Raw genomic sequence first — 23,827 nt, 5'->3', positions numbered from 1 at the left:
TGGGTATGGCAGGGTGCAGTCAAATGACCAACGCACTCCGGCGGCCATCTTAATCATGGGCTGCTCGGAAGCCTCTGGCGGCTGGCCGAGCGGTGCCGGGGGCGGGCCGTTTAAAATCATCAGGCGGGCCGGATGCGGCCCGCGGGCCGCATCTTGCCCAGGTCTGGTATAGATGAATAGATTGAGAGTACAGTATTGAGTATCATTCCTTGCAGGCCGTAGGGTAATGTGACCTTTTGCTTATGTGAAACCGTGTAGACCAAAGCTTTATATTTAGATGTTACATAAAATTAATATCCATGTGTGTTCTTTGCCTTTATATTATTTATTTTTTTTTTTGTCTCTTTTAGCAGTCGTTGGAGCTCCGGTGTGGGTGGAAGTGGTGGTGGATCCTCTGGTCGGTCGTCTGCAGGTGCTCGGGATTCTCGTAGACAGACTCGGGTCATTCGTACTGGGAGGGACAGAGGCTCTGGACTTCTGGGAAGTCAGCCGCAACCAGTGATTCCAGCATCGGTGATACCTGAAGAACTTATATCACAGGTCATTTCATTAACCTCAATCTCCTTTATGGTTATTTACTTTTTTTTTTCTTTGCAGTAATTAAATAGCGGCATGTAGAGTTGGTGTGAAACTGTCTTCTGTGGCTCGATTATCATCCACGTCAGTAATTTGTCTGCTGGACAGGAGCTCTCAGAAGCGCCTCTTACCTGACACTGCCAGCTTCTGTGGTGATTAATTGGCCTGGCACGGGGTCATTGTTTTGGCATGATACGCATGCGATGTTACACCAGTCTGGTTAATCGAGAGCTGAGGGTGCCATCAGGTAAGAGGCAGTTCTCGGGGCTCCCCTCAAGCGACCATAGACTACTGACACAGCCGATGGGTCGGGTCCTGTGAATCTCTTACGCACCAAGTATAGATGCAATGTATTTTAGTAGCTTTAATGCAAGTAATTAAAAAAAAAAAAAAAAAATAGGACCGGTTCTGGATTCCACCACCTTCCTCGCAATTGTTTGCTCCACAAGTGCCTATGGGTGTATTCAGTAGAAATAAAAAGCTGGCAATGCAACCAAAAGCACAATAGGATCTTATTTGAGGGTTAGCTAGAACAATTAAGTGTGTATATGTCCTTACCTGATAAGGTTGTGCGAGACTCAACCACTGTAGGAGCATGAAATGTCTGCTGCAAGCCTACAAGGGACAGTCGTGAAAACTTAACTGCGCTGCTGATGAATTTTTGAAGGATCCAGGAGACTGAAGAATATTCAGTGAGGTTTATGTCGCTGCATACAGCATGAATGACTACTTAAAAATAGTCAGTCCCCAAATCACACCTCATTGTCCTCCTGGCACCCCCTGCAAACACCTACTTCTCCTAGGGTTTAAGTCCTGGTACATACTATACAAGGATGACATGACTGACAGAATGGGCGCCTCTCGCACAGAGCTGTTCTCGTTTCTGCCTCCATAGAAGAGATCCACCACTTGGATTTGCCTTTGTGATGTCCATATGCCCCGAGAGGGTAATGCAGTTCCGGGGTGACTGTCACAGCTTCATCCACTTTTCTTACTGTGCAAACCATGGCCCCGATTCATCAAGGTCTGTTCTTCAAGGGGCGTGCTGGAGTCAGACATCCCAATTCATCAAGAGAAAGGGGTTTCTTAATAAATCCGCCGCATCTGAAAAGTGGCGCGTCTCGCTATAAGGCCGGGATCGCACATGCAAGAAACATGGCCAAGTCTCGCATGTTAATACCCGGCACTGCACTTGGCACCCGGAAGCGGAGCGTGCGGCTGCATGTATTGCTATGCGGCCGCTCCTGAGTGCCGGGTATTAACATGCGAGACGCGGCCGTGTGTCTCGCATATGTGATCTCGGCCTAAATCTTACTCCAGTCATGAATAAATGAGAAAAGCTAACAATGACAGACTGGTACAGAAAGGAGAGGACCCTCGTGGGCTTAGCCTACAGATGATCGGTCTTGTGTGTCCATCCTTTTAAGCCCAGTGTCTTTCAGGAGAGGGGCAGAAATATCCAATACACAGAATTGCAGTACAAGGTGTGCAATCATTTAGTTTGGTGAATCTGATTTGGATTCACTTATATATATTTTTTTTTGTGTATATTCCGCATACTGTTATGACTAGTAAAAAGGCAGTGACAGAGGATTCCTCTGGGTTTACGACTAACTTTTCTCCTGTGGAATTCCATTTCTCTCTTGCCCACTATAGGCCCAGGTCGTCCTCCAAGGCAAGTCTCGAAGCGTCATCATAAGGGAGCTCCAGAGGACCAATCTTGACGTGAATCTGGCAGTGAACAACCTCTTGAGCCGCGATGATGAAGACGGAGATGATGGCGACGACACGGCCAGCGAGTCCTACTTGCCTGGAGGTTAGCTTTTACTTGCATGTCCTGTCTATTACTCGCGTCTAGAGGTGGTCTTGTTTCCTAAAGCCGAATCTTAGACTATGAAATACGACGTGGTCTTGTTCTGAGTCCATGTCTGTGACCTTGTTTCTGGGTGTTAGTGACTGTAGTGAAATGTCTCATGGCATTCTGTTTTTTTTTTAAATTTTGCTTAATGACGGCTTGTGATCCTTGTGTTTGTAGAGGATCTTATGTCACTGCTGGATGCTGACATTCATTCTGCTCACCCAAGTGTCATAATTGATGCTGATGCTATGTTTTCAGAAGATATTAGCTACTTTGGTTATCCATCCTTTCGGCGCTCTTCACTTTCCAGGATAGGCTCATCTAGAGGTAATTCTGTGCCTTTGTCTTTTTTTAGAAATTAGCCACGTTTAATGTCGTAGTCGTTAGCATTCCCTTGTGATTTTTTTTTTTTTTTTTACTCTTTAAACGTGTTGGCCAATGGCAGATCCTGTTTGCAGTCAGTAAACCTCCTGGGTGGGCTACAGAGGCAATTGTCGTACTAATATAATATTGTTCACCACCCCCTCAATTATTTTTTTTATTTTTTTTTTATTGATGTTATACTAGACCTCACAGCAAACTGTTAAAGGGGTTGTCCAGCCTTAGTGACTGCAGACCCATGATTCTTCAGTGTGTGAACGATGTGCTATGGGAATTGTGTTGCTGGGAGCCTGTGGTCATGTGATGTGCCACATTCCGACTAGACTTGTCTGGCCACACTTGCATTGAGCGAGGCTGCACACGTCTAGTCGGCATGTGACTGTATAGATGCAAATCGCGTAACTTGCGGTTATGCCTGGCACAGGAGAACCTTAATAGTGCATGGAGGGAGCGATGTGAAGATTCACAGGTCTGCACTCACCCAGTGACTACAGACTTATACCATTTTTAAAGCCGGGCAGCGCCTTAGTTGCTAAGTTGCTCTTGATCTGATATTTAGAGCGACCCCTTTTGACTTCTTAACTAGCAAAATGGTCAATGAAGAAATCAACCTTGCATGTGATTTTTCATAACATTATACTTTGATTCTTGGCTCTACCATTTTAGAAATTGATCCTCAGTTTTGTCATTACTGGCCCAGTACGGAGTCGTACTGACAAGCACTCTGCACCAGTAACCTTAATATGCTCGATGACCCTCCTGGCGAGTAGTGTTGCATTACACCTCCCATTTAGGGCTAAACCATGCTTGTCGAGCTACTTTATCATTGTGGGTTTCCTTTATTTTAATGTTCCTCCTGAGCAGAGAAGCATGTCCTCTCACAAACCACTCCTGTGTGTGAAAAAATGGCACTAGTCATATGACCCTAAATACCAAGAAATGGTAGTAATGGAGATCATTTCTTTGAAGCGATACATAAGCTTAAGTTGCTGCTAGATAAGAAGGGTCTTAAATAGAGATTGGCTTACTTTTATCCCACTGGTGTGACCCCATTGCATACCAGTTCTCCTTCTTCCCTTAGAAAGAGACTCTGAGCTGTTGCGTGAACGCGAGTCAGTCTTACGCTTGCGCGAGAGGCGGTGGCTTGATGGGGCCTCATTCGATAATGAAAGAGGCTCCACCAGTAAAGAAGGGGAGCCCAGTCTGGACAAGAAGAACACTCCTATACTGAGCCCAGTATCTCTCGGAGAAGATCTGCAATGGTGGCCGGAAAAGGTATCATTATTTAATTTTTGAAAAAATTCTCTGCCTATGGACACCCTTAAGAAAGGCCTTAGTGCTTAAAGGGGTTATAACACAGAAAAAAAAGCATGTTTCCTGTTATGGATGTGCATGCAGGTTACTCGGGACCTCTACCACTGATCGCTGGGTTTTGTGCATTGATCACATGCTTGTCCTGCAGCTCCATCCAGGGTCTATAGGGAGGAGAGGAAACGGCGAGTACAGTGCTCAACCGTTTAGGGTAGCCCATTTTTGATAAGGGGTGTTCTCGGCGCCTCACTGAGGGACATAGAGCCATGGTAGTCTCTTGCGGTCACCAGTAGGCCAGCACGTAGTTACTTAAAAGGGGGGATCTGCTGCTCCCCATCAAGAGGCAGTGGTGGAGACACCAACCCAGGGAGAGTGGGTAATGCACAGGTTCAGGGTGTGGACTGTATGTACTGGGCTCCCCCTGGTGGTTACTTTAAGTAATTGCACAGCTATATGTATTGTCTTCACTTCTGATTGTATTTGACATGCTGATGGTTTTTCAGTCTATTAACAAATTTTATTTATTTATTTTTTCATATTTTGTGCAAAGGATGGGACTAAATTTATAGCCATTGGAGCTCTGTATTCTGAGCTGGTTGCAGTGAGCAGTAAAGGAGAGCTGTGTCAGTGGAAATGGCTGGAGTCGGAGCCGTATAGGAACCCACAGGTTTGTCGTCGTTCTCCACCACTTCTGTAACTTTAAGTTGTTTTTTTTTCTCTTTTGATAAATAAATGAATCTAAAATAAAAAAAATTTAAGTATGTGCAACATCTTCTATAGTTTTGAAATACTGACTTTTTTTTTCTTTTCCCTCTTAGAACCCATTGCTTCATCATCCAAGAATTGCTTTCCTGGGTCTGACAAGCGAGAAAATTGTTCTACTTTCTGCTAATAGTATTCGCGCAACGGTTGCTACAGAAAGCAATAAGGTTGGTCTTGATTTATTTATTTTATAATTTTTTTGTGTGTTTTTAAGTTTTGGTGAAATCTTTACACTTTTTTTTTGTGCCTCAAACGCTAACTTTTTGCTGAATTTCCACAAGACTAAATCAGTGATTCTTGTAGTTAGACTGCACTCTGCTCCAGTGACATGCACAACAGGATTTATTTACCAACCACTAGATGGCGTAACAGTGATTCTTCCCATGTGTCTAGCCGGGCCATTTACAAGCCTTTCCACTACACAAGGGACAAATTGATGCCATTATGCTCTGTGGGGGTGATAAGTTCTTAGCTTTGATGTCTCTCCTGTGGAGTACAAGTATTAGCAGGATCTGGGACGTGTAAACCTTTTGGGGGTCTGTGGCCAGGACCATTGTACTTTTCCACGGTCATCTGTAAGATGCCTTTTTATTAGGCTATTCACTGGGGTGTCGCACCATCTTCATGAGTCTTCATTTTGGTTTGTATTTTATATATTTTTTGCGTTAGGTGGCCACATGGGTCGATGAGACTCTAAGCTCTGTTGCTTCAAAATTAGAACATACGGCCCAAGTGTTTCCAGAGCTGCAGGGAGAGAAGATTGTATCACTACACTGCTGTGCGCTTTACACATGTGCACAGCTGGAAAACAACCTCTACTGGTGGTGAGTAGATCCGTCGCCATATTAACACGATGAGGGGGTCATCAGGACAATGCCTTATTAATGGCCCCAGGGTGCTGTATGTATAAATCTCCTGAACTGGTGCTTATCCTAAGGTCGGCTTTGTGGCTACCGCTGCGTTCGTGACCTAAGCAATATCTCTTCACTGCTGCAACTGATTTGATCAGCTGCAGTGTTCATTTACTTCTAAGACTGGGTTCATACTGCCTTTTAGGTGACCGTTAGACTGACTACGTTACAACACGGCATAACGCAGTGTTGCGTAGTCCGTTAACGCCGCCATTGAGTCCAATGTCGAATGCATCGCTAGCGCAAGCCCACAATGTGCGTGCGCTAGCGATGTGCCGTCATTGAGTGACGGACCCTGGGATGCGGGCTGCAGCGTTTCCGGGTCCGTCACTGCTAGCGCAGATACAGCATCTGCTATCTCTATCTGCGCTAGTGCGTTGTCATGTCAGCACTTGCGTTAACAGCAGCCCGCATGTGTTGAGCAGGCTGCTGTTATTGCAATGTGAACCTAGCCTAAGCGAAGTGTTTCTTCTACTTGGGAGGAAATGCATAGGCTGCAGTGATCAGAGGCCACCAGGCGGGCCACGGACTGAGAGCTGAGAAGTGGTTGGTCCAGAAACTAAACTTTTTTTTTTTTTCTTTCTTAATTTATGCAGCATCCTATGGCCATTACCAACGTGTTATGTAGAGTTGGGCAAGCCCTTTTTCAGTTGGTCTTTTTAGTTTAGAAGACTTTGTACGTTGTCTCCTGGTGATTTCACGGATATTGATGGTTTAGTCCGCCGGTCTAACATGTATGGGGGTCCCCGACAGCTTGTTGGTGGGAGACAGGGATCCGATATGTCAGATTGTGGATTGCCAATCGTTTTGTTCCCTGAGAGATGTCTGGCCAGGGCTCTCATAGATCACACGGGAGCAATCTGGGAGAGATGGAGGCCATCATGTGCCCAACAGCCATGTGAAGCGTATAGTCGTGCTGGATACATTGTGTGCAGAACTATTCCTTTATTTCTTTTTTGTTTTCCAGGGGGGTTGTTCCTTTTAGCCAGAGGAAAAAAATGCTTGAGAAAGCGAGAGCGAAAAACAAAAAACCCAAATCTAGTGCTGGGATTTCTTCAATGCCAAATATAACAGTTGGTACCCAGGTAAGAGTTCTTCTTGTCGTACCTGTATGGCGTATTGGTAATCGGTGAATAACCACACTTTTTTTTTGCATGTGTTTTCATATAGTAACTTTTTCTTCCATTTTGGATACCAATATTAACTTCTGCATCTTTCTAACAGGTTTGCTTAAGAAATAACCCTCTGTATCATGCGGGTGCCGTGGCCTTTTCTGTAAGTGCTGGAATCCCAAAAGTCGGGGTTCTAATGGAGTCTGTGTGGAACATGAATGACAGCTGCAGGTTTCAACTGCGTTCACCCGAGAGCCTAAAAAACTTGGAGAAAACCAGCAAAACTATAGAGACCAAGTAAGTACAAGCACAGCCAATTGTATAAGTGGTGGAATTTTTGTGTTTCCCCATCTCTTCCTCCCTTATTGAGCCAAACTTGCATGGAATTATTACTAAATATCTGTCTGATCTAAAATAAGTGTGACCAATAACCACTTTATGGCCTTCCTGTCAGGATCTAAGGTGCCTGGATCATTTATACCTGCTTATCGCTGCTGGTAGCACATAGTCCTGTGTAATCAGGATATACGATCTGTATGTCCAGTTTTGTTAGCCCTTGTGAACAGTACCATAAACAAGTGCCTATTGACTTGTATATAGTTGGGTGCTCATTTATGGTCATAAGTTCACTTGTCTTTAAAGGATTGTCCGTTACTTATATATTGGTGTCCGATCTCTACAATAGGTCATCAGTACCTGATCGGTGGAGGTGCGACACCCAGCACCACCGTCTATTAAGTGTTCCTAGTTCCGGCTGGATGTGCTTAGTTTTGGAACCACACAGCTCCATCAGCTCTATCGTGACCGCAGCAGAGAAACGGCAGATCCTCCCCCTATTTATTAATAAAGGGGTGGATGTGCGGTGCCCTGCTCCGTAACTGGTCACATTTGGCCGGGAGCAGCTGATCGACACTGGTGTAGTGTTTCACCCCTCTGGTATTAATGATCTACCCTGAGGATGCACAATCCGCACTTTAAAAGTACTTTGCCAACCTTTAATGATTCTGAAGAAAGGCTAATCCTTGTTTTGTGATGTTTAAAGGCCTGAAATGAAACAGGAGCCGGTAAAAACAGAAATGGGACCTCCTCCTTCTCCTGCATCCACCTGTAGTGACGCATCTTCCATTGCAAGCAGCGCTTCAATGCCATATAGTAAGTCGGGGATGATTGTCATACTGCAGAGTTTATTAAACATTATGTGTATCTCCTCTGTGTCCTTAAAACGAACCTGTCACCAGACAAAATGCAATTAATCTGCAGATTAATGGCGTTATTGTGGCTGGTGCCTGAGCGTAGCCGAATACAGTGAGGAGAAAATGAACGTTATTCTCCCCAGCACTGACTGACACTAACTGTGTATTAGGGCCGGGGGAGCAATTATGGCCACCAATCTGTATTCTCAGAGCAGTGACTGAACCAGCGCTGTGACTAAAACGAACGCCGCGGAGTGGGTTAAAATTCATGGAATGGGATGTCAGACTTTATCTGCAGCTATTGAGTGTAGCTGGACCCCCTCAGATGTCGTATTCTGTCCCCTCCCCACCCATAAGTAAAGCTGACGTTTTTCTCGGTTTAGCTGTTGCTTTTGGACCAAAAGGCATAAGGGGTAGTCAAGTTGATTAAAAAAAAAAATATATATATATATGTATATATGTGATTGGTCTTGCCAGCTGCCACGATTAATCAGCAACGGCCACAGTCCGATTAGTCCCTCCCTACTCCCCTGCAGTCAGAGCCCGGCGCCCGCTCCATACTCCCCCCGCATACTCCCCTCCAGTCACTGCTCACACAAGGTTAATGCCAGCGGTAAAGAACCGCGTTTTGCCGCGGGTAACTCACTCCGTTACCGCCGCTATTAACCCTGTGCGACCAAGTTTTTACTATTGATGCTGCCTATGCAGCATCAATAGTAAAAAGATCTAATGTTAAATAATAATAAAAAAAACAGCTATTCTCACCTTCCGTAGTCCGACGTGCTCGCGCCTGCCGCCAGCTTCCGGTTCCCAGAGATGCATTGCGAAATTGCCCAGAAGACTTTGCGGTCTCGTGAGACCGCTAAGTCTTCTGGGCAATTTCGCAATGCATACTGGGAATGCAAGATGGCGGCAGCCGCACGCGCATCGCCAGAGGGTCGCTGGATCCTGCCGGCGGGTGAGTAACTAATTTTTATTTTAATTTTTTTTTTTTTTTTACAGGGATATGGTGCCCACAGTGCTAAATACTACGTGGGCTGTTAGATACCGCGTGGCTGCTATATACTACCTGGCCAGTGTTAGATACTATGTGGGCTGTGTTCTATACTGCGTGGGCTGCGTTATATACTGAATGGCTGCTATAAACTACATGGGCAGTGTTACATACTACGTGGGCTGTGTTATTTACTGTGTGGCCTATATTAACGCATCGGGTATTCTACAATATGTATGTATATAGCAGCCACATGGTATATACCACAGGCCACGTAGTACTCCTATATACTACATGACCTGTGCTATATACTATGTGGCTTCTATATACATATTCTAGAATACCCGATGTGTTAGAATTGGGCCACCATCTAGTGTGTGTGTGTATATATATATATATATATATATTAGTGTTTCTTTAAAAGAAACTTTTGTATATATACATATACTTTATTTTTTTTCTCCCCCTTTTGCAAGAACGTAGACGATCTACTCCAGCTCCTAAAGAGGAAGAAAAAGTGAATGAGGAGCAGTGGTCTCTTAGAGAAGTCGTGTTTGTCGAAGATGTCAAGAATGTCCCTGTTGGCAAGGTTAATTACGCAATATTACTGTCCTGCAGTCCAGGCGCTGTGCATTTTGAGATGGATCTTTAATTTTTTATTTTATTTTTTTGTATAATGTTTAGGTGCTTAAAGTTGATGGAGCTTACGTGGCTGTAAAGTTCCCTGGCACGTCAAATAATTCCAACAACCAAAGCACCCCCGGCTGTGATCCCGACCCATCATCTCTACTCCAAGACTGCAGACTTCTCAGGATCGATGAGCTTCAGGTACAGCATATTTCCCCCAACCCCACACCCACTTGTCAAGACAGTATGTATGTCTAATGCAAAAGTTAATTATTGTTGGGAACTTGTAGGTGGTGAAGACTGGTGGAACACCAAAAGTCCCTGATTGTTTCCAAAGGACTCCTAAAAAGTTGTGCATTCCTGAAAAAACTGAGATCCTTGCTGTCAATGTGGATTCCAAAGGTAGCGTCACAAGAAATGCTCTATTAACACTGCCATTTGTAAGGCCTCCTCAGTGGATGCTGGATTGGATAACAAGAGCTCAAATGCATAGTGGGGAATTATTTTGTGATTTTTGGCGTATTCATGCCAGTTCCTTCCAGCTTTGACAACTTTAAGAGACGTAGACTGATCATAGCCAAACTCCCCTCGACAAAGTTATTTTAAGCCATGAGGTTTCGTAACTTAAGACAAAATGTGCATCAGCCCATGGCTGTCATACGTTACTGATGACGGCACACGTTAGATTAAAGAATTTTGGTCATTTTCCAAGACATGCACACCACTTCACTGACAGTGACATGGTCCCGTTCTCTAGATGGATGCTGATCCCATTGAGGAAACTCGCACGTACTATACACTTATGGCATCTCCTGTGAATATGCTGTAAATGTGCAAGATGGGAATATCTTTAAATAACAAGTCTGGAACAAGTTTTATGAAGTGGTTACTGAAATTTGTAAGAGGCAACAAGTCCTCTTCATGCACTGTATTTTGTGGACTGTTCTGTGGCTATTTGCCGTGTCATCTCCTTTTCTGTGTGCAGGAGTCCATGCTGTCCTGAAGACCGGTACTTGGGTGCGATATTGCATTTTTGACCTTGCCACCGGAAAAGCAGAACAGGAGAACAACTTCCCCACTAGCAGCATTGCTTTTCTTGGTCAGAATGAAAGAAATGTGGCCATTTTCACCGCCGGACAGGTCTGTACCATGCTTAGTATAAAAGTTAAAAAAAAAGAAGCTTAATTTTGTTTTGTGCTGAAATTGCTCTGTAGCGGTACATAAAATTATACTCAGCTGTAATGTGCTACATAGACGTGCTACATAGACGTGCTCATCAGGTGGTGAAGATATTTTCTCCTTTGCCTCATTGGGGGACACAGCCCGTGGGTGTATGCTGCTGAGGCTAAGTGATACAAGGAAAGTTCGCTCCTCCCCTGCAGTATACACCCTCCTGCTGGCTCTCGGCTCCTCCCCTGCAGTATACACCCTCCTGCTGGCTCTCGGCTCCTCCCCTGCAGTATACACCCTCCTGCTGGCTCTCGGCTCCTCCCCTGCAGTATACACCCTCCTGCTGGCTCTCGGCTCCTCCCCTGCAGTATACACCCTCCTGCTGGCTCTCGGCTCCTCCCCTGCAGTATACACCCTCCTGCTGGCTCTCGGCTCCTCCCCTGCAGTATACACCCTCCTGCTGGCTCTCGGCTCCTCCTCTGCAGTATACACCCTCCTGCTGGCTCTCGGCTCCTCCCCTGCAGTATACACCCTCCTGCTGGCTCTCAGCTCCTCCTCTGCAGTATACACCCTCCTGCTGGCTCAGCTAACCAGTTCTTGCTTAATCTGTAGGAGGCACATGGGTCTGGTCTATATAATAACCATGTCTATATATAACCATGCATACAGGGCATATGGGTATGCAAATAAGAATAAGCGACCAACGCAATAGCAATCTTAGGCTACGTTCACATTTGCGTTGTGCGATGTTGCGTCGGAGACGCAATGCACAACGCAAACAAAAATGCACGCTAAAACGCAGCGTTTTGCGACGCATGCGTCCTTTTTTGCCGAAATTGGGACGCAAAAAAAATGCAACTTGCTGCGTTTTCTGCGCCCCACGCTTGCGGCAAAAAAAACACGCATGCGTCGCAAAACGCAGCACAACGCATGTCCATGCGCCCCCATGTTAAATATAGGGGCACATTTTGGAATAAGCAATGAAATAGGGCGCACTACCAACATATAAACCTAATATAAAAAAAAAAAAATATATCCATAAATACGGGGTGCAAGCGAGTGACAAAACGACCAAATATAACCAGCAGAAAGAAAAGTATCACTCCAGTTATGCACACCACGTATAAAAAATGAAAACATAATGTAGGAAAAAACACAAGATTTTATTGACACACAACATAATAAAACATACTTAAAAACAGAAAGGCAAGGCCCTGTCCATAACACTCAGTAAATACAGAGTACAATATATATAACCCATAATAAGCATACTGATAACCAATGCTATAAGCCTGCCTGTACCCTAGGACTAGATGCAGACCATACGTGGCCAGCTCACAGGACAAACTAACCAACCCAGGCGGATGTATACAAAATCCTAAGTGGCCAGTAAACACCCAAATAGTGCATTTAGCCCGAACGGCTCATGGGACAAAAATATCTACCCTAAGCCAGTAAGGCAACAGGATCCCAAAATAATAGTGGGAGAAAAAAAAAAAAAGAGCACTGGAACCGCCAGGAAAAACCTCAGAGCACTAGAAGAAGGGGTTACCGAAATGGTGACCAGAGCGGAGTCCGTGGGTAGCCAGGCAAGCAAGCAGGACAGGGACCAGAGCAGCCCCACGCGTATCGCCCTTCAAGAGAGGGCTTCGTCAGACGAAGCCCTCTCTTGAAGGGCGATACGCGTGGGGCTGCTCTGGTCCCTGTCCTGCTTGCTTGCCTGGCTACCCACGGACTCCGCTCTGGTCACCATTTCGGTAACCCCTTCTTCTAGTGCTCTGAGGTTTTTCCTGGCGGTTCCAGTGCGCTTTTTTTTTTTTTTTTTTTCTCCCACTATTATTTTGGGATCCTGTTGCCTTACTGGCTTAGGGTAGATATTTTTGTCCCATGAGCCGTTCGGGCTAAATGCACTATTTGGGTGTTTACTGGCCACTTAGGATTTTGTATACATCCGCCTGGGTTGGTTAGTTTGTCCTGTGAGCTGGCCACGTATGGTCTGCATCTAGTCCTAGGGTACAGGCAGGCTTATAGCATTGGTTATCAGTATGCTTATTATGGGTTATATATATTGTACTCTGTATTTACTGAGTGTTATGGACAGGGCCTTGCCTTTCTGTTTTTAAGTATGTTTTATTATGTTGTGTGTCAATAAAATCTTGTGTTTTTTCCTACATTATGTTTTCATTTTTTATACGTGGTGTGCATAACTGGAGTGATACTTTTCTTTCTGCTGGTTAAATATAGGGGCACATGACGCATGCGTCGCCGCGGCTGCGCCCGACGCAACCGCGCAAAACGCTAATGTGAACGTAGCCTAATAGTGCATATAAATGTGCGCTCGGGCATATATATGTGTAAAAGATAATGTTAGCAAGCAAAGTGCAATCAAATGTAGAAAAATATATATAGATGACCATGTGCAATAAAAAAATATATAAATAAATGTGTTTGCAAAATTGCAAATAAGTGCAAGGAAAATATATATGCCAAAAACTTCTATAGTTGGCAGTGTTCACATAGTATTAAAATCTATGTGCACCCAAAGCACATGTAATGAACGCCAGGCTTGTATCCGAAACGCGCATCGGGGTGCGCTGTATTTGGAGGAACGGACCTCAAAAGGTATGTATTATACATTTAATTATATATATATTTTTTTACTTTGAGCCTGGCGTTCATTACATGTGCTTTGGGTGCACATAGATTTTGTGAACACTGCTGGCCATCGTACCAATTAAATTTAATAAAGGTATATACACACATATATATGCATATGTATTGTTTCTCTCACTATTGTTTTATATACTTGTATACATTTTTTTATATAGATTTTTTTTTATCTCCATATATTGGGTTTTTTCCATTTGTGAACAGCATTTTCAAGTCGTGACCTTGTCCTTTTTTGTGGAAGATAGCCGTAGGCACTACTATAAGTTGTGGTGCACAAGTAGGTGCCCAAACCGTACTTATGTTGTAAATAAACTTGGCACACACGTGGTCAAATGAAAGTGAGATTTAATTGAAAGAGAGTACATACAATATTGATGTTTCGGTCTTAGGTTAGACCTTCATCAATGTACCTCTCTTAGAGTATTTCATAGACTGATGTACTAATAGGAGATTAATCCCTCTGCTTGTGGCTGGTGCAGCTACAAATAGCCGGCTACACTGGGCGCCTGTGTTGTGCTGTGCTGGACGCGGCATCCACCGCTCGTCTGTGTGCCAAGTTTATCTACAACGTGACCTTGTCCTTCGGCCTTGCTACTGCACCCAGAGTGTTCGCAAGGCTCATGGCGGCTGTCATGTTCCTCTTGCACACTAGAGGCGTGGTCGTCCTGCCATGTTTGGTCGACTGTCTAGCCACCCTTCCAAGTCTACGCTGAGTCGTATATCACTTGCGATACCCTCTCACCTGGGCTGGCAGCTAAACTTAGACAAGTTCTCCTCATTTCCAGCCCAGCAGATATCCTTTTTGAGGATGATCCTGCACACTTCCAGAAGGATGGTAATTCTCCCTTGAGACAAGGTCATGGCCCTTCAACAGGGAGCTCGTGCACTTGATCACTCATCCCCTTATTTCATTCGATTTGCTAGGAGGGTTCTGAGGAAAAATGGTGACGACAATGGAAGCAGTTTCCTTCACTCCGCTCGTTTTCAGCAAGTCAAACAGACTTTCAGACGTTAGTCTCTGAGCTCCTTCATCCAGGGCCTTTCTCCCGGTTCAATGCTTATTCGTAACTACCAATGCCAGTCTTCTCCCGATCATTGCTCTCGAGATACGAACTGTAGTCCTACAGCAGGTCCACTGCCTTCTGGTGGGTCACCCCATCCAAATTCAATTGGTTAATGCCACGGCTGTGCCATGTCAATCTAGCACATTCTCTGATGGGCCGAGATCTATCATTCGGTGATCTCGGCAGTACATATCCCTGAAGTAGAACTCTGGGCGGCAAACATATTCAGCTGTCAGGGTTCCGCCTCAAGTGAGTGGGAACTTCGCCCGGAAGTCTTCCATCAGATCTGCCTTCACTGGAGCTCTCCAGTTGTAGATCGGATAGCGTCCAGACTGAACGCCAATGTACTCGAGTTCGTGGTTTGGCCTCGAGATCCAAGAGCCATCGCACTGCTTGCTCTGGTTCTTCCATGGTACCAGTTTCCATAACTCCCCTTACACTACTTCCGAAAGCTTTTCGGAAGCAGAAAGGGCCCCAGTGGTCCTCGGAGATCCACACTGACCTAGTCAGTTTTTTGTTTGCGGAGCTAGTATCTTTCCGCCTTATTGCAACAAAACTGCAAGTAGGGGCTTTCTCGCAGGGAGTTTTCACACATAGGGAAGAACTATCGCATACCGTTAGATCATTGGGACCTTAATGGTCCTAGGAGTCTCCTTTTTGATCCAGACTTTACTATCAGGGAAGGTCGCACTTTTTGCTCTGCGATATCCTCATCCTGACGAGTCTTCGGAGCTAGCTGCTCTTCTTTTACTTTTTTTTTTTTTTTTTTTTTTTTTCCCTTATAACCTTTTAAGGCAAGGTTGTCCTCGGGTCATCCCCGTCCCTTGTTACCAAGGTGCTATTGTATTACCACTGTTATGAGGCCATAGTTCTTCCCTCATCTCTTTCGGCACCAGTCCACAAAATGGAATGAGTTCCCCATATTCTGGACGAAGTGAGTGCTCTGAGTAGGTACCTCTCGGACTGCGTCCTTCCAAAAGTTGGATGCTTTATTTGGGCTTCCTGACGGTAAGAGGAAGGGTTTAGCCGTTTCAAAGGCCATGTTAGCCTGGTGGATTCGTTTCAACATCCAGGAGTCCTTCCGTGTTAGATGTCAACCTATCGTGGGTTCTAGGCACCAGGCGTCGGAAAAGCACACCTGCAAGCTTGCGGATTCGTCCAGTCTGCATGCATTCTTGAAGCACTATAATTCCCACACTTCCACAGATGAGTCTGGGCAGGCGGACTCTGCAGGCCGCGGTGGCGCACTTGTAAGTAGCGGTTACACAGGGCCTGATCTGATGTTGTCCCCACCCAGGGACTGCTTTGGGACGTCCCACGATCTGTGTCCCCCAATGAGGCGAAGGAGAAATGGGGATTTTTATGTACTCACCGTAAAATCCTTTTCTCCGAGCCATTCATTGGGGGACACAGCTCCAACCCTGTTATTAGCTTATGCTTGTTTTATAATCTGACATGCTATACTCTCATATATAATTACATGCTATGCACTCATGTTATCTCCTACTGCTTTTGCTCTGAACTGGTTAGCCGAGAGCCAGCAGGAGGGTGTATACTGCAGGGGAGGAGCTAACTTTCTTTGTATCACTTAGTGGCAGCCTCCTAATGGCAGCAGCATACACCCACGGTCTGTCCTCCAATGAATGGCTCGGAGAAAAGGATTTTATGGTGAGTACACAAAAATCCCTATTTACCGTGTGCCCATGATTGTTGTTGCAGGAATCTCCCATTATCCTTAGAGATGGAAATGGCACCATCTATCCCATGGCGAAGGACTGCATGGGTGGCATCAGAGACCCGGATTGGTTGGATCTTCCTCCGATTAGTAGTTTAGGGATGGGAGTTCACTCGCTGGCTAATTTACCTGCAAACTCTACCATCAAGAAGAAGGCTGCAATCATTATCATGGCTGTCGAGGTATGGATGGGTCTGTTACAGCTATGTGTAGTGCACGGAGGGGCTGATTCATCAAAATGTCTTACGCCAGAAATCTGTCGTAAAACTGCTTTTGATTGCAGTTTTTGCTGCAGATCCTACATTCTTTTTATTAAGTGCAGAGCTTGGCGGGAGTGGGCGACCCAACAAATTTATGCCACAGAACCTGCCTGAAAAAGCACCCCATAAAGTGAACGTAATGCCCAGCAGTGTAAAAATGGCAGCGTGCATATGTTTGACCAGATGTCCTTTCTTTTAATCGCTTAAGGGTTCCTTTATTTTTTTTAACCCCTTCGCGCCATGCGCCGTACTAGTACTGCGCTGCCGGCACTGCATTAGTGCCAGCAGCAGTACTAGTACGGCGCATCGATCACCGCGGTCTCGCGCTGAGCGCCGCGGTGATCGGGTGCGGGTGTCAGCTGTATATGACAGCTGACACCCCGCAGCAATGCCCACGATCGGCGCTATCGCCGATCGCGGGCATTTAACCCCTCTGATGCCGCTGTCAGTAGTGACAGCGGCATGGAGGGGGATCGCGCAGGGACGGGGGCTCCCTGCGCTCTCCCACCGGAGCAACGCAATGAGATCGCGTTGCTCCGGTGACCCGGAAGGAGTCCCCGGATCCAAGATGGCCGCCGGACTCCTTCCGGGTCATGAAGTGACCTGGCTAGCCGGCGCCTGCTAAGAGCAGGCGCTGGAAAGCCAGGTAAGCTGCCTGTCAGATCAACGATCTGATCTAATACAGAGATGTCCCACCCTGGGACAATGTTAGAAAGTAAAAAAAAAAAAAAAATAGAATGTGTAAAAAAAAATAAAAAAAAATCCCCAAATAAAAAAAAAAAAAAAAACATTTCCCAATAAATCCATTTATTTATGTAAAAAAAAAAAAAAAACAATAAATGTACACATATTTGGAATCGCCGCGTCCGTAACGACCCGCTCTATAAAACTATCCCACTAGTTAACCCCTTCAGTGAACACCGCAAAAAAAACAAAAAAAAAGGCAAAAAACAACGCTTTATTATCATACAGGCGAACAAAAAGTGGAATAACACGCGATCAAAACGACGGATATAAATAACCATGGTACCGCTGAAAACGTCATCTTGTCCCGCAAAAAAAAGCCGCCATACAGCATCATCAGCAGAAAAATAAAAAAGTTATAGCTCTCAGAATAATGCGATGCGAAAACAATTATTTTTTTATATAAAATAGTTTTTATTGTGTAAAAGCGCCAAAACATAAAAAAAATTACATAAATGAGGTATCGCTGTAATCGTACTGACCCGAAGAATAAAACTGCTTTATCCATTTTACCACACGTGGAACGGTATAAACGCCCCCCCCTAAAAGAAATTCAGGAATTGCTGGTTTTTGTTCATTCCGCCTCCCAAAAATCGGAATAAAAAGCGATCAAAAAAGGTCATCTGCCTGAAAATGTTACCAATAAAAACGTCAACTCATCCCGCAAAAAACAAGATCTCACATGACTCTGTGGGCCAAAATATGGATAAATTATAGCTCTCAAAATGTGGTGATGCAAAAACTATTTTTTGCAATAAAAAGCGTCTTTTAGTGTGTGACGGCTGCCAATCATAAAAATCCGCCAAAAAAACGCTATAAAAGTAAATCAAACCCCCCTTCATCACCCCCTTAGTTAGGGAAAAATAATAAAATGTAAAAAAATGTATTTATTTCCATTTTCCCATTAGTGCTAGGGTTAGTGCTAGGGTTAGTGCTAGGGTTAGTGCTAGGGTTAGTGCTAGGGTTAGTGCTAGGGTTAGTGCTAGGGTTAGTGCTAGGGTTAGTGCTAGGGTTAGTGCTAGGGCTAGGGTTAGGGCTAGGGCTAGGGTTAGGGTTGGGGTTAGGGTTTCAGTTATAATTGGGGGTTTCCACTGTTTAGGCACATCAGGGGCTCTCCAAACGCGACATGGCGTCCGATCTCAATTCCAGCCAATTCTGCTTTGAAAAAGTAAAACAGGGCTCCTTCCCTTCCGAGTTCTCCTGTGTGCCCAAACAGTGGTTCCCCCCAACATATGGGGTATCAGCGTTCTCAGGACAAGTTGGACAACAACTTTTGGGGTCCAATTTGTCCTGTTACCCTTGGGAAAATAAAAACATAAGGGATAAAATATCATTTTCGTGGAAAAAAAAATATTTTTTATTTTCACGGCTCTGCGTTATAAACTGTAGTGAAACACTTGTTGGTTCGAAGCTCTCACAACACATCTAGTTAAGTTCCTTTGGGGGTCTAGTTTCCAATATGGGGTCACTTGTGGTGGGTTTCTACTGTTTAGGTACATCAGGGGCTCTGCAAATGCAACATGACACCTGCAGTCCATTCCATCTAAGTCTGCATTTCAAACGGTGCTCCTTCCCTTCCGAGCTCTGCCATGCACTCAAACGGTGGTTCCCCACCACATGTGGGGTATCATCGTACTCAGGACAAATTGGACAATAACATTTGTGGTCCAATTTCTCCTGTTACCCTTGGGAAAAAAAAAATTGCGGGCTAAAACATCATTTTGTGGAAAGAAAAAATGATTTTTTAATTTTCACAATGCTACATTCTAAACTTTAGTGAAACAATTGGGGGTTAAAAGTGCTCACCACACATCTAGATAAGTTCATTAGGGGGTCTTCTTTCCAAAATGGGGTCACTTGTGGGGGGTTTCCACTGTTAAGGCACGTCAGGGGCTCTCCAAATGCGACATGGCGTCCGATCTCAATTCCAGCCAATTTTGCATTGAAAAGTCAAATGGCACTCCTTCCCTTCCGAGCTCTGCCATGCGCTCAAACAGTGGTTTATCCCCATATATGAAGTATCGACGTACTCAGGACAAATTGCACAACAACTTTTGGGGTACAATTTATCCTTTTACCCTTGGGAAAATAAAAAATTTGGGGCAAAAATCATTTTTTGTGAAAATTTAATAAAAAATTTTTTTTTACGGCTCTACATTGTAAACTTCTGTGAAGCACTTGGAGGTTCAAAGTGCTCACCACACATCTAGATTAGTTCATTAGGGGGTCTTCTTTCCAAAATGGGGTCACTTGTGGGGGGTTTCCACTGTTAAGGCACGTCAGGGGCTCTCCAAATGCGACATGGCGTCCGATCTCAATTCCAGCCAATTTTGCATTGAAAAGTCAAATGGCACTCCTTCCCTTCCGAGCTCTGCCATGTGCCCAAACAGTGGTTTACCCCCACATATGGGGTATCGGCGTACTCAGGACAAATTGTACAACGACTTTTGTGGTCCAATTTCTCCTGTTACCCTTGGTAAAATGAAACAAATTGGACCTGAAGTAAAAATTTTGTGAAAAAAAAGTTAAATGTTCAATTTTTTTTAAACATTCAAAAAATTCCTGTGAAGCACCTGAAGGGTTAATAAACTTTTTGAATGTGGTTTTGAGTACCTTGAGGGGTGCAGTTTTTAGAATGGTGTCACTTTTGGGCATTTTCTGTCATATAGACCCCTCAAAGTCACTTCAAGTGTGAGGTGGTCCGTAAAAAAATGGTTTTGCAAATTTTGTTGCAAAAATGAGAAATCGCTGGTCAACTTTTAACCCTTATAACGTCCTAACAAAAAAAAAATTGTTTCCAAAATTGTGCTGATGTAAAGCAGACATGTGGGAAATGTTGTTTATTAACTATATTATGTGATATAACTCTCTAATTTAAGGGCATAAAAACTAAGAGTTTGAAAATTGCTAAATTTTCATAATTTCCGACAAATTTTTGTTTTTTTCACAAATAAATGCAAGTCATATCGAAGAAATTTTACCACTATCATGAAGTACAATATGTCACGAGAAAACAATGTCAGAATCACCAGGATCCGTTGAAGCGTTTCAGAGTTATAACCTCATAAAGTGACAATGGTCAGAATTGTAAAAATTGGCCCTGTCACTTAGGTGAAAACAGGCTTTGGGGTGAAGGGGTTAAGCGGTTAAGTGACATACAGTGAAAGACAGCGGCAGCAGAACCGTCACAAGAGTAAAGGCAATTCTACGGCGTTGCCTGGGATAACTCTGCGGCTGCGCTAGCGTCTAGAAGACACGGTGTCCACATAGCCTAGGACTGGGGAAACCACCAGTCTTCAGGAATCGGCCCCGTAGTGTTATGTGATCTGTAAAGTCCATGTTGGACAAGGATCACAACTGGCTCCTTTTTAAAATATCAATAAAGGGGACACCATGGTGTGATTAAATCCATGTTTCCCCTTTCTATAGCGTTAGTGACTCGAAGCTGCGGTCGGTGTAATAATCATGTTTCCCTCCAGAAACAAACCCTGATGCAGCACATCCTGCGCTGTGACTTTGACGCCTGCAGACAGTATTTGGTGAACCTGGAACAGGGCGTAGTCCTCGACCAAAACACCCAGATGCTGCAGACCTTCCTCAGCCACCGATGTGATGGCAACCGGAACATCCTGCACGCGTGCGTCTCCGTCTGCTTCCCTACCAGCAACAAGGAGACCAAAGAGGAAGAGGGTAAGGGTAAATGCCATTTTACTTATTATCCCCTTTATCCCCTTCAAACATTACCCCATAGTGTGTTCATTTTGAGTGTTAAATGTCAAGAATACAAATGATTCTTCTCATTGTTCCAGAAGCAGAGCGCTCTGAGAGGAATACATTCGCGGAGAGACTTTCTGCTGTAGAAGCCATTGCCAATGCCATCTCTGTGGTGTCCAGTAACGGACCTGGAAACCGGGCCGGATCCTCAAGCAGCCGGAGGTAAACCTTTTCCTTGGTATCCTTATAAAAGATTAGTGTGGTTTTTTTTTTTTATTTTTTTTTTTAACGTATTAAAAGCCATATTTTTAAATATAATGATAAAAAAAAACCTCCGATTAGGCACTTGGGTCACAGAGGGGCATATATCTCAGCTTTGTCATGTTTGCAGGAATAGGCCCTTAACTGAAGCCCATAGTGTGATCACACCTTTTGTGGCCACCATACGGTTTTCTCCTCAGTGACAGACCGCTCCCATGGGCCCTGTAGCGGCCGTGTGCTCTGTACTGGTTCGCTAGTGTCGTGTGAGCATGTTTATGTATTAAAGCGCTACACACAGCTAGGTGTACCTTCTTGTATCCTTTCTAATGTAATTGGTGTCTGTATATTCAGCTTAAGACTTCGGGAGATGATGAGGAGATCACTTCGAGCAGCAGGATTGGGCCGACACGAAGCTGGCGCTTCAGCTGATCATCAAGATCCCGTTTCTCCACCCATAGCTCCTCCTAGCTGGGTGCCGGATCCACCGGCTATGGACCCAGGTGAGCTAAGCTATGTGCGATCCTTGCGAATAACACCACCAATATTTCTACGTATCATCTTCTGTCAAGTAGAGCTATTAAAATTACTTGGTTACAGTTTAGATATGTTGTAGCCCCTCTTAAGCACTGACTGGTGGTAGGAAAGGTCATAAAAGCCCCATCGGCTGATCAAACTAAAGGCAGAAAGGCTTGTCTAGGGCATGCGTAGATCGGTGTAGGGGCTCAATAGAAACTCTGCCACTGCCCTGTGCATGCTCATATAAGAGCTGCCCATTTGGCCCCAAAAAAAGCCGTCTTGGGGGCAATCTTTAAATTAGGGGCCACAACATATCGACAAATTATTTTAAAGTTTACTTAAACTTTTTGTATATGCAGTAGTTTACTTAACACAGATATTTTACGGTTTATTAGCAAAGTTTGTCACATAATATATTAAAGGACATTTCTCAATCTAATCATGAGAACTTTTTATTTTTTTCACCAAGGATGTGCATCATCCAGGTAGCAAGAAGAAGCATGTAACTTGTTGTTTTTGTTCGTTTGTTGTTGTGTTTTTTTTTTTTTTTTTTTTTTAAATAAATTTTATACCAAAAGAGAGGTGCAGGAATTTAATGAGGGAACAATAACGAAAGCTATGCCAAAAATTGGAGGGCAGCTCAAAATGATATATAATTATAACACAAGGAATACAGGATGCATTGGGTAATATTAAAACATCTTATGCTGCAAATAGTGTGGGGGGGTGTTGCGCAGCCACTGCTACAGAGGTGCATGCAGGGGTTCCGGCTTACGTGACAGACCGGAAGTGTGGCTAGAGATGCCAGGCGGGTAAATTCAAAAGGGAACCGTATAGACTCTTCCTGCTGCATGCAGTCCGGGAATCATGGAGGATAGCGAACAACCACAGCAACAGACGATACAGCCACATCGGCAGCAGGCTAAGAGACATTCCTCATACAATCCAGTAGCCACTTTATGCAGCACAGCAGAAAATCCAGCTCAATGGACAAATGTCAATCTTCAAAAAGCCTCTTATTGGATCCTATCCCTCCTCCAGAATCGGTACCCGCAGCTGCGTCTGAGTGATCTTCGTGAAAGTTCACCATTTTAATTAGGGTTCCCTTCTCTTCTTAGGGAAGGAAGAGATTGGGAGAAGCTAAGCACAGATGTTGCCCCATGTGTGATAAAGCATTGCCAGTCACCTGGGACAAGAAGCTATGCCATTCTTGCATAGGACAAATGCTATGCGAAGAAACTCCAGACTTTGCCTCTGAGCTGAGATCAGTGATCAAAACTAAGGTCGACAGTGCCTTAAAATCCCTCACGCAGGGGATAAGGTCAGAGAGCGGGAAGCCACCAAATACTCCCAGTCTGAGTCCTCTTGATTCGGGGGAATAGGCTCAAGATATATTAAATTCCTCCTTGTCCTCAGATGATGAAAGGGGGGGTATCACTGTTTTCATCTAGAGGAAGTAGAAAGTCTGGTTAAGGCGGTGAGATCTACTGTGGTGGTGATAGACCCTTGCCCCAATAAAACTGTACAGGGCATAATGTTTGGTGGGTTAGGCCAAAGGAAGCAGAAAGCTTTTCCTCTGAGAATATTCAGGGCCTAATCAAAGTGGGAAAGGACTGACAGGAAAAATTAATTGGTGCCTTCCCTTAAAGGGAGCCTGTCAACCCCAAAATCGAAGGTGAGCTAAGCCCACCGGCATCAAAGGCTTATCTACAGCATTCTGTAGATTCCCCGATGTATCCTAAAAGATGAGAAAGAGGTTAGATTATACTAACCTGGGCGGTCCAATCCAGTGGGCGTCACGGTCCTGTCCAGCGCCTCCCATCTTCATAGGATGACGTCCTCTTCTGGTCTTCATGCTGCGGCTCTGGCGCAGGCATACTTTGCCCTGTTGAGGGCAGAGCAAAGTACTGCAGTGCGCAGGCGCCGGGAAAGGTCAGAGGCCCATCGCCTGCGCACTGCAGTACTTTG

The 23,827-nt window shown here is 44.7% G+C and overlaps 1 protein-coding gene across 9 annotated transcripts in view; it reads left to right on the top strand.

Moving 5' to 3' along the window:
- UBR5 (ubiquitin protein ligase E3 component n-recognin 5) overlaps nucleotides 1–23,827 on the top strand; it is a 110,623-nt gene that overhangs the window by 29,478 nt on the left and 57,318 nt on the right. For 3 of the 9 annotated variants that reach the window (XM_069731728.1, XM_069731724.1, XM_069731719.1), the window contains exons 6-23: nucleotides 351–540; nucleotides 2,233–2,392; nucleotides 2,612–2,761; nucleotides 3,879–4,090; nucleotides 4,677–4,793; nucleotides 4,945–5,055; nucleotides 5,558–5,712; nucleotides 6,767–6,884; nucleotides 7,024–7,208; nucleotides 7,954–8,063; nucleotides 9,575–9,687; nucleotides 9,783–9,926; nucleotides 10,016–10,127; nucleotides 10,711–10,865; nucleotides 16,349–16,546; nucleotides 20,848–21,064; nucleotides 21,178–21,304; nucleotides 21,695–21,843. In XM_069731728.1, the coding sequence (XP_069587829.1) occupies nucleotides 351–540; nucleotides 2,233–2,392; nucleotides 2,612–2,761; nucleotides 3,879–4,090; nucleotides 4,677–4,793; nucleotides 4,945–5,055; nucleotides 5,558–5,712; nucleotides 6,767–6,884; nucleotides 7,024–7,208; nucleotides 7,954–8,063; nucleotides 9,575–9,687; nucleotides 9,783–9,926; nucleotides 10,016–10,127; nucleotides 10,711–10,865; nucleotides 16,349–16,546; nucleotides 20,848–21,064; nucleotides 21,178–21,304; nucleotides 21,695–21,843 (2,723 nt within the window). The remainder of the gene's footprint in view (nucleotides 1–350; nucleotides 541–2,232; nucleotides 2,393–2,611; nucleotides 2,762–3,878; nucleotides 4,091–4,676; nucleotides 4,794–4,944; nucleotides 5,056–5,557; nucleotides 5,713–6,766; nucleotides 6,885–7,023; nucleotides 7,209–7,953; nucleotides 8,064–9,574; nucleotides 9,688–9,782; nucleotides 9,927–10,015; nucleotides 10,128–10,710; nucleotides 10,866–16,348; nucleotides 16,547–20,847; nucleotides 21,065–21,177; nucleotides 21,305–21,694; nucleotides 21,844–23,827) is intronic. The other 6 variants (XM_069731726.1, XM_069731727.1, XM_069731722.1 and 3 more) reach the window with 6 other exon arrangements.

Source organism: Ranitomeya imitator, chromosome 6 (genome assembly GCF_032444005.1).
Source record: "Ranitomeya imitator isolate aRanImi1 chromosome 6, aRanImi1.pri, whole genome shotgun sequence".
Classification (NCBI taxonomy): Eukaryota; Metazoa; Chordata; class Amphibia; order Anura; family Dendrobatidae; genus Ranitomeya; species Ranitomeya imitator.
This window is presented reverse-complemented; position numbering and strand designations above follow the sequence as displayed.